At 40.8% G+C, this 11,385-nt stretch overlaps 1 protein-coding gene across 1 annotated transcript; it reads left to right on the top strand.

The window, feature by feature from the left end:
• Positions 1-2,993: 2,993 nt before the first annotated feature.
• On the top strand, positions 2,994-11,309 carry cd7al (cd7 antigen-like). The gene is made up of 5 exons (XM_084318832.1): positions 2,994-3,077; positions 3,935-4,282; positions 4,850-5,218; positions 8,245-8,348; positions 9,643-11,309. The coding sequence occupies exons 1-5, from the start codon at positions 3,020-3,022 to the stop codon at positions 9,856-9,858; spliced, it is 1,095 nt and encodes a 364-aa protein (XP_084174958.1). The 5' UTR covers positions 2,994-3,019; the 3' UTR covers positions 9,859-11,309.
• Positions 11,310-11,385: the final 76 nt, after the last annotated feature.

The following is an 11,385-nucleotide window of genomic DNA, read 5'->3' on the forward strand; positions in this document are numbered from 1 at the left end:
TTTTGTTTGTAACTGAATGTCATTTTTTAGCAGACTCCGGAACAGCTTCTTTCCCTCAGCTGTCATCTCTCTGAACTCTGTGCCACATTGACACCCCCGACTCCATTGCCTACACCCTAGGCTCTGTTACCCATACTGTACGACTCTGAACTTTTAGTCTATACTCAATTTATACCTACATACTGCTTTCACTGTCTACAACGGCCCTACACTGTAATCATAACAATCTACCCACCTCATACTATAGTCTACCCTGTAGCAGAGTAGCCTATTGGCACTGCCCCTTTAAGGCAGGCAGTCTAATTGCCATACATCAACTGGCGGCCCGCGGGCCAGATCCGGCCCGCGGGATGATTCTGACCGGCCCGCCAAAGATTACATGACAATAATAAATTTTTCTTTTTTCTTTTTTTTTTTAACTTTTTTTTTTTCATGTCGACGTTAACACGCACAATTGAGCCAAAAGTCACTCAATTAATGACAGATTTCATTGATAAATTGAGGGAAAACTTTGCAAGTCGATTTGATGAATTTGACATGTCCAGAGAATTGATGCATTTTGTGAGCAACCCATTTGCCAATGTAGCTGCTATTTCCACAAAAGGACAAGAGTTCCTTGCATCGCTTCACATTGATGAAGGTCTCCTGCAACTTGAAATAATTGACATGCAAGCATCATCTGCTCTGAAGCAGGCACTTGAGAATGAATCCACCACAACATTTTGGATAAAGTGTATTCATGTCAAGACATTCCCCAAAATAAAAACGCTGGCAATATCTGTGCTAACAATGTTTGGCTCAACATACACCTGTGAATCCAGTTTCTCTCACATGAATGCCATTAAAACAAGCAACCATGCCTCCTTGACAAATGAGCATTTGCATCACTGTTTGCGGGTAGCCCTCACTTCCTATGAACCCTCTTTCTCTGCCATTGCCCAGTCAAAGAAGTGCAATCGCTCTCATTAGATGTGTGTATGTAGGCTAGGCCTGTCTGCCCCCCACCCCCCTGATGTTTGAGAGTTAAGAGTGGACAATAAGTGCTGATAAGATGCTGTGATTTGCTGTTGTTGCACAGACATGAAGCACTTTTTCATAAGCTCAGCTGCACTATAAATGTGTTTTTTTGTTCAAGTGTTGAAGTTAGAATGTTCAGATGCACATCATGCACTTGTTTGTTTTTTATTTTATTTTTATATTGAAATGTTGAAGAGGAGATGTTGCAGTTGTTGCACAGTCATAAATGAAGCACTTTTTGCAGGAGATGTTGCAGATGTGGCACATAAATGAAGCACTTTTTTTGAGAAGTATACTACTTTTGCAATGTAGTTAAATAAAAGTTGTGAAAATGTGGTTGCGTGTTGTGTCAAGTGTACATATATTCATAGCACGGGGAGGCGCCGTGGCAGTCCGGCCCCTGGCCCCTTGGATTTCTAACAATGTGGCCCCCTGAACAATTTAGTTGAATAGCCCTGCCATACAGGACTCAGCGGAGTTGATTGCAGCATGGGCAGCAGAGCAGAGCAAGTGGAGCAGAGCAAGACACCAGAGTGGAGTGAGAACAAGCAAAGACAGAGACCAAGCTTGATGAAGTAAGCAAAGAAAGCAACATAAAAAGTTAAAGCGAAACAGACGGATAAGTTATCACACAATCCTTTTTCATTTCACTACTTCACTGAACTGTCACCTGTCTTCAAAACCCCAAATAACCCGGACTTGACCACGTTGCACTTTGACACTCAAGGTCTCCATTGTCCCTGTTCTCCCAGCTCCCTCCTACAACCCCAAGCTCTCCTCCCCACTTCGGCCTACCCCAGCCTGCTACCCCCACACACACACTCACTGAGCATGAGCACACACCCAATCCCCAATCTGGACTGTTTGTTTATTTGACTCATTACCCCTTTTCACTTGTATTCTATGTATCTGTTTGCACTTGATTATTTTGAATACAGTATGTATTATTTCACTGAATACTGTTTGCCTGCCTCTTATTTCAATAATTCAAACCTTATCACATGCTGTTTTTTTGTAGTGGAGGTTACCTGGAGCTAGCCGGTAACGACGGTAAGCTTTAATTTTGCTTATTTAATTTATTGACAGGTTTTAGCCTGTCTGGCGCCCAATGCACCACTGTAACATTTACACTTTGATTATATTGGGCTGACCACCGCTACAACCCATATACTCTGTATGATAGCATGTGCAACAGTGCTGTATACCTCAATTTACTGGTCGAGCTACAATCTCAATTGTTTTGCAGAAGCAGTTCATAGTTCATACCAATTGAGAAATCAACAAATTGCATTAGTGAGGAGGACTGACTGACTGAAGTTAGGGTTAGAGACCGATGTTGCCTACTTCCTCTTCCGACAGCCATCAGGTTTGGGGTGGAGTTCCTCTTGCTTTCCTTCCTGCCATTATTAAGCAATCCCCTCTGATCTTCAGGTCCTCAAGTTCAAGTTTCTTTATTAGTTGTACAGAAGTACAGAATACTTTTATACAAAATGCTTCTTTCTGTTTCGCTCCAGAGACTGTGCTAGGCAAAAATAGATAATAAAATAAGTATAGCAAGTATAAAAGTATAAAATAGAAGTCAAGTACGTAGACAAAATTTTTCAGTATATACATATATACAATGCTCTATGTAGAGTAGAAGTAACTGAGTTACCATACAATATACTATACAGTGCAAAGCAGAAGTGGGATGAGGTACAATTTAGGTACAATATAATTTACAGTAAGGTGTAATGAGGTATGGGTTGTAGTGCAAATTCTTTACAGATAAATATAAAGTGTGCTTAGGTGTACTAAAGTGGGTGCTGCAGTGAGTTGTATGTTTAAAGTGAGTGTGTGCGTGTGGATGTGTGTGCTGTGAGTGCATTTGATGGTTGTTACATAGCACCTCCCACATTATCATCTTCTACCTCACCGGTGTCATTGCTTGTGGTGTCATTGTTTACATCACTCCCTCAGACATTACTTTTGAGCTTCAAGGGGAGGTGTTGGAGGTGCAGTGATGAAGACCCTGCATCTGGCCCGTCTGTGGATGCTGCTCATCACACACACTGGGTTTGGTAAGTTTTGCTCTGGGTATGTGTGTGTGTGTGTGCATTTTGTGGATTGCAGGCAGTTATTTGCTCACGTGGCCTTGTTTTTCATTGCTGAAAAATATATTCTGTTCTCTCATTGTCATGACTCAGGCTAAGAACTTGGAGCATTATTTTAATAATTTATACTTTTATAACCTGACCAAATTTGGGGTAGATTGAATGCAACTGATTGCTACATTCAGTCACGTCATTACAAGGTTGGGCGTTTTAAAATATAGCTGGTGCAGATCACGTTACCGATTACACGCTTCTGTTAATGACAACTGAGTTCTCGATTACTTTGCCTCCAGTGTGTAGAACAAGTAGTTAACAGACCAGCTATTTCTATTTACATTCAGCAATTTATTTAAACTGAATTATCAACCACAATCCTGATTTGAACATCACTGTTCAAATAATCGTAATTGCAAATTGTGTATGTATATATATTTTACCATGATTCCTAACTGTTTCTAAGTAACATTAAGCACCTATTTCTTTTCCAAAGCATTTTAACCACATAACTAATTACATTCTATATATTAGGGCTGACCTCGACTAATCGATCGAAATGAGCCGTAGTCGACTGCCAATCTCAGTTGAATGCAAAGAGAGAGAGAGAGGGGGGGGGGGTGGTACTTGACTGCCAGACTATCTGCAGATTTCGGCCAATTTCGACTATACAAATCCTTAGTCGAGGACAGGCCTAATATATATATATATATACCGGAATATATATATATTTTTTTACATTGTAATCAGTTTGTGTAAATGCGAACAAACTGTCCCGCCCCTCCCCAACTTTGCCATTGTAATGAATGTATTATTTGTGTTGTTTTCAGTGTGTGGTGGTGACCTTCAGTTCGTGGAGAGGCATGTTGGTGAATCTGTGATGTTCTCCTGTGAGCCGACGAACGACAGGCCCCTCGCCGTCTATCTGAAACGCAAGTGGCTGAAGCCCAGCAACGTGGTGTTCATGCTCGCCGGGGAGAAGCCGTCGGTGCTCGACAACGATAACGACAAGCGCATTAGTGTCATCGGGGACCTCGCTCGTCAGCTCAACGTGAGCATCTCTCACCTGAGGACCTCGGACTCAGACCGATACTACTGCGAGTTCGTTTTCGACAGCTCGGTTGCAGACGAACACATACCCGGCAAGAATGAATTCTTCCTCCACGTCGATGAAGCTGGTAAGTGTTAATTGGGACCTGTTCGTCATTTCCACTCGTAGCATCATTCTGAACATACACTGCCACACTACAGAAGGTTAACCCTTTCACTGCGACAATACAGAAGGTTAACCCTCTAGGTAGACCGTCTGTAGTGTGGTAGTGAAAGGGTTAACCTTCTGTGGTGTGGTTGTGAAAGGGTTAAACGGCGTAGCTGTTAACTTCTCCGTGCATCTCAGTCTACTATAAAAAAGTGTATGGAAATTGTCAATACATTTAAGGTATGCTTTACCAGATGGGTTGACATCTTAGGAAGTGCCCATATAACCAAATGAAATTAATGAAACGCTCATTGTGTACTTTCAATTAAGTGAACGTGTGTTTTTGACCATGTCTGACGTTGGGGCTGTTGGGAGGAGACTTCAGATGAGCCGCATCACACACGGTGCTCGTCTCTAATCATGCGTCCTTCCCCAGCTTCCTCCCTAAAATCAGTGCACCTGCACCCCTCATCTAACCCCCACTTAGCTTCATCAAGTCTTCACAGGCAGCCTCTAAGTGACCCCTTCTTGTCCCCTCACTCTGGAGCTGTCCCAGGGTCATTGGAAATAAGGCACGTAGAGGTCTGTTCCGGGGGCTCGGCCGTGCTGCCCTGCTTGCCCCCGCACGGGGAGAGGTCGCTCATGGAGGGTGTGACTCTGAAACGGTGGCGGGGCAGGACCCCCGTGCAGGTGTTGTACCATTCCAAGCACCACCATCACAGCCCCTCTTCAGAGTTTCCCTCTGAGAGGCTGGAGTTGTCCACGGCGTCCGGCCCCGAGGGCATGGCCTACAACATCACCCTGCTACAGCTGCGGCCAGAAGACAGCGCCTTTTACAGCTGCCTGCTGCTCGTCCCGGACAGGCCCGACAGCAGCAGCAGTCTAGGGAGACGTGTCTTTTATGTGTCCGTGCAAGGTGGGTCATGACGCCACGACTCTGGGGTTTTCACTTGATCATTCATCACGGGGGTGATTGTACCGTGACGCAAAGCCGACCACCTGCGTTTCGGTTTTGTCATTAATACACAATTCCTGTTCTCCTGATATTCCCACGCGTTGTCTGAACTATGAACTGCTGTTTTTGTGTTGTCATGATCACACACCCCTGCTGTTGATAACTAACCATTATAATAGGACCATTATAATAGGACCATTATAATAGGACCATTATAATAGGACCATTATAATAGGTGGTACTTGCTTGTCTTTGTTGAGTGCAAGGTTGACGACAGACGACACAACACTGGCACTTCCTCTCATTCACCGAAGGTGGGGCCACACCACCTCAGCGACAACATCTCTACCACTGCTAAAACACACGAGGGGGAAAAAACTAAAAACGTCACCAAATAACTTTAATTTTACACATAATCTCACACACCTAAAAACTCTAAACGGCAACACACATTAATTTAGTTTGTGTTGTGTTAGTTACAGCTCAATTCAATTAATAAGGTAGCAGTCCCTATAAGATTGGGATGACATCACTAATAGCCATATTCAAACTAATTTGCTCTCAATAACTAAATGAATGTATGCAAAATTGTTGAGCGGTTTTTGGACATTTTATGTTTGGATGTTTTATGTGCAAAATAAATCGGCATTGTTTTTTAGTGAAATGATAGAGCTAGTGTTAATATTAAAATATGAATACATAGGTTTTTACTACCACAACCAGTATTATAAACACAAAATGGTAGATAGAGATGAGATAAGATGATACCTTTATTTTCCCTTGTTGTTCTGTAAAAGGAAGGATATTGGGGCTTGGTGGTTTATGCTGCAATTTCCACTAAAGAGGAAACGTTGAATGTCTTCTAACCACCTTTTTTTGTGTTTTGCATTTTAACTTGTGTGTACTGTACATGTAATTTGAACAAAATAGTGCTTTTCTAACTATTGAAAAGTAATGAAATAACTTGTCTTGTTTGCATCCCCCCAACCTTCCCTCCCTCCTTGATTCTGGATTTTAAAATGGGGTAGGCAATTTTGGAGAAATTAGCAAGATGTCCAGCTGAAATAGAGCAAGCTCTGCATCACGTTTCAAGCCTGGTGGCTTGTACTTTGAATACGCAACAAAGGTTTTCTACTGCCTCCTTCAAGCTCAATTGGTCAAAAAAGAATAAAACAAATATTTCCCGGCCTCTGATCAGCAGGTGGTTTTGGGTACTTTTCCACAGGGAACATGTGGGAACACCTCTTGGCAGGCCAAACCATAGATATAACTATGGTGCAAGGCACTACTCAGCGTAGTTCACCGACGGCCATCTTGTCACAGGCAGCACGCCCACTCATAACATGAATGTCTATGGTGCATGTACTATTGAAACCATACTGTAGCTTGCTAAATTTTCAACCGATTTACAAAACGGTTTGGTTTATTACAAACGTTATTAACGTGGCTTTATACAACGGCATGCAAATTTCTTGATTCTGATTGGCTGAAACAGTCAAGTTACACGTGGGTATTTGTAATAACCCCACGCTCTTGGTCCCAGGACCCGCCCACAACCGAATAACTATCACTCCGCCATGCGAGTTTTTAGAAATGCAAGCAAGATGGCGGAGAGTAAACGTTACGAAAGGATATGGTGATAGGGTCATAAAGACTCAATGAAAAACGATTCTGTCACGGCGAATGTGTTCGTTTCTTAAACAATGTTGGATGATGTAATTGATGGGTCATGAGTCATTGTGGAACAAAATAAAAATTGCGTGAATTGATTGATTAATTGCAAAAAAATTTATTATTTATTTTTTACCTACTTTCTATAGAAGCAGCTGGGAAGTGCGCTGTTTTAAGTAAGCGTGGATTATTGAATTGATTGATTGCTAATTTTATTACTGTCCGCCTTGTTTCCAACTGGTTAAGTTTAGGCACTCTTTCGTAGTCGCTCTCTTTCGAAGTTGGTTAAGGTTAGAGTTTGTCTTTAGAGCAGGGCGATAGACCACCAGCCCTGATTCCAAACTCTAACCGTAACCAACTTCGAAAGAGAGCGACTTCGAAAGAGTGCCTCAATCAATTCAATAATCCATGCTCACTTAAAACAGCGCACCTCCCAGCTGCTTCTATAGAAAGTAGGTTTAAAAAAAATCCCCTCTTATAGGGCAAAGAGAACTCACACTTTTTAATTTGTTTTACCTACTTTCTATAGAAGCATCTAAGAATGAAGTTCTATAGAAAGTAGGTTCAAAACAAAAGAAAAGTTGGATGTGTTAGTTTGTTGGATGTCTAGTTGAAAGACAGTTGGATGTGTTAGTTTGTTGGATGTCTTAGTTGAGAGACAGTGAGAACAGTTGGATGCACTTCCGAGCTGCTTCCACATGGAGGCAACTTCTCTTTTATTTTTTTGGGAACTACTTTTTCTGCGGATGGTTTTTTCAATAAATCTTCAATTAATGTGTTTATTGTATAGCAATAAGGTTGGATGAATGCGCCAGTTGTATAAAAGCCATTACACCACCGTGCAGTCGTGGGTTGTGAGAATTAGACCATGGCTAGGGGGGGGTCTAACGACCACAGTCTAATTCTCACAACCCACTCCTGCGCCTGATGTAATGCTTTAATGATTCAGGATGCTTGGACATGTTGAAATTATTTTCATATGAAAGTCCATTATAAGTATGCAGTATGATAACTACATCTATGCAGTATGATAACTATACATCTCTGACGTTTATAACAAACCAAACCGTGAACATTTTATTTGATTTATTGGTCGCTGTTAAATAAAGAGAATTTCACCAAATATTACCAAAATGGTTCTAAATTTTTTTTGCTTAACCCACCTTTAATATGTGAGTGAATGTGTTTGTGTATGGATTGAATTATTGTTGAAATGGAGGATTTACTTGTGATATTTCATAGTGGAATGGGGAAGCTGAAAGATGTCCGTCAGTCACATTGGAGTTTTTATTTTCTGTATATGTGTGTCTCCACAGGCGGTCACTGTGGCTGTACGAGCTACGCCACCCTGCTTTATGCCATGACATCAGCCGTGGCTGTGCTGCTCCTCTTCCTCATTGCTCTACTGGTTATTTGCAGAGTAGGTGAAATTTTACCAAATAATTGTGAAGCGATGGTAATAATCATTAAAATTTAAGATGTGCATACCCAGATGAACCCTTTCACTACCACACTACCAAATGGTTAACCCTTTCACTGCCACATGACAAAGGGTCAACAAAGACAATTAGATTACTTTATTGCATGCTGTCCACATGGTTTGAACAGTTTGTTTCTGAGGTTAGTAATTACACTACAATTTTTTTTTTATATTGTTCATCACATAGTTATTTTTTTTATTTTTATTGATCTTTTCCCCCCTCCTTTTTCCTCCGATTTTCTCCCATCCCAATGTTAGTCGTTATGCCAATTCCCAATCCCCTTCCTGGTCGCTGCGCACTTACCCCCCACAGTCGGTCTGGGAGAGTGGAGGCTACCACGTGCTTCCTCTGACACACGTCCAGCCAATCAACCGCTTCTTTTCACCTGGCAGCGCGGATTCTCACTGAGAGGGCGTAGCGTGTGGAAGGATCACACTATCCCACTTAGATCCTATCCGCGCTTAGCAGGCGCCCCGACCGAACTGTAGGAGTTGCTGTTTACAACGACCCGGACCCACCCCGCCAGCTTCTCCCACCCTCTAATACTGCCAATTGTATTAGTGTGAACGGCCAGCCAAGCTGGTGACAACCCCGGAGCTGTGAGCTGGATTCGAACAGGCGAATCCAGCCGCTCCGGGGTTGGTGACGAACGCAATCTCCGTTACGCCACCTGACCGCCATCACATAGTTTTTAATTGAAAAATGTGTTTTAACCTGATCTGGTTTCTTTGACTAGGTTTTAATAGATACACTAGATACACCTAGCCCTGTGCTCTCACCTCAGCCAATCAGATTGCAGATCATGGTTATTGTTACAGTACATTAGAGTGAAGGCTCTCATGAATTCATGAATGAATGAAAGGGTATGAGTAAACATTAAATTATCTAATTACATATGGCATGCATTGCAAATTGATGGGTAAAATGTAAACTAGATGTACACAGTATAGGTAGATAAGCTATATACCTCTAAATGACATCAGTGTTCTCCTTTAAATTCTTTGATAAGGATTATTGTTCAAATGACTGCTGCTTCGATTAACCACTAATCTAATCACTAATCAAAGCTACCACTAGCGCGGTTGGGTTTTGAAAAGGACATAAGAGTCACGTGTTAACTTGGGAGTCGCCAATTTGAGAAATAACATGATCTCAACTCTCAACATTTTGTTCAGTCTTGATTTTACTTGCTGCTGCCTCCGCTGATCTCCTTATGTTCCGTCTTCCTCTCAGAGAAAAGCACACGACCGCGTCAAACCGCAGCCCCACGCTCCCATCTACGAGGAGATGGTAGGGGTGCAGCCCCCCGGACACAAGAAGAGGCACCTGCATCTGGAGGAAACGGATACTTCTGTTTACAACAACTCCCTCACCAAGTCCCGCCTAGAGAACCCTTACGAGAGCAATCACGGGGCCCTTCTGAACGCTGCAGGAGACCATGAGAAGTGAGAGCAAGGTCACAATCCCACCCCGCTCCTACTCTGATGTATCAGGGAGTCTGGACTAAAACCTGTCGATGGATTATACCAGTGGTACTCAGACTTGGCCAAGTCAAAACATATATATACATATATATATATTTTGAAAGAGCCACATTACAAAAACATCAGGCTAATAGGCGATTTACAAGCTATGGAAAAGCATGATCATGTACTGCAAGCTGTACCAGTAGGCTATTGAAATGTGTTACTATTACTATATTGATACATTATGGAAAATGTTTATAATAATAATAATAATAATAATAATAATGTTTATAATTATTGTCATTAATGGTTTCCCCTGGCAATTCAAATGCCTCAAGTGTCCCTGTAGTAGCCTACACATAAAAGAATGATTGAAAACAGTAGAAAGGGAATTGATTAAATTAAAGAAATGGTTTGATAGGAATAAGTTGTCTCTTAATGAAAACTAAATTGATGGTATTTGGTGGTGTTCCTACCGACTGTGAAATTAAACTGAATTTAAATGGAACCGAAATTGAAAGAGTATATATGAAACAAAATTCTTAGGTGTGATTATAGATCACAAACTCTGTTGGAAGCCACATATACAATATATCAAAGGTAAATTAGCCAAATCTGTTGGCATTCTGTACAAAACAAGGGAGCTGTTAATTTTTTTTGCATATATTGTATTTTTCACTTGTTGTGCCATACATGTCATAATTGTGTTGAGATCTGGGGGAATGTTCATAAAACAAATATAGATCCTATTATTAAACTACAGAAAATAGCTATTAGAATAATAAACAAAGCTAGTTACCTTGAATCGACAAATCCATTATTCATAAAGTCCTGCACATAAAAATGTGTAGATATGGTGTATATAAAAACCTTGGAATAATTTTTCGTGCTAAGAGTAAAAGCCTACCAGTTTCTATTCAATGTCTCTTTCAACCAAGAGAAGGAAAGTATCATTTAAGAGGGTTGTGTATTCTTAAAACATGTAAAAAGGTAAGAACTAATGTAAAAGCTAGATGTGTTTAAATTTTGGGAGTTAAATTATGGAATAGCCTTAGTGATGGGGTGAAGTTGTGTACTTCTCAGGGGAGATTTAAAAAAGCCTTAAAGGATCAAATAATTCAGAGTACAGATTTGAGTAAAACATCAAACATTTGTTTTTTTCTTTCAAAAAAAATTATATCTTGCAGCATATTTTAAGTTTTTCTTTCTTATATTAAAATATATTTTGTTTTTAAGAATTTGTAAAGGATAGGCAAAAATAAGCATGTGCTTCAGCCTATTCCTTTTTTTCGGTCATTGATTTTGGATTTTGTGTGTGAGCTTGCCTTATGTACATTTGTGATTATCTATTTTTTATTTATTTTTTTGCAAGTCCACACAGGTGTTTTTGATTTGTCTGTAAATAAGACCGTAAAATAAAAAAAAATTCATTCATTCACATCTGTACATTTATTTGATTTTACTGTAATTTGACAGTAGTATTTGGCAACCATTGCTGCCAGACATTTAG

The sequence above is a fragment of the Notolepis coatsorum genome (assembly GCF_963971535.1).
Source record: "Notolepis coatsorum genome assembly, chromosome: 7".
In the NCBI taxonomy this organism is placed as follows: domain Eukaryota; kingdom Metazoa; phylum Chordata; class Actinopteri; order Aulopiformes; family Paralepididae; genus Notolepis; species Notolepis coatsorum.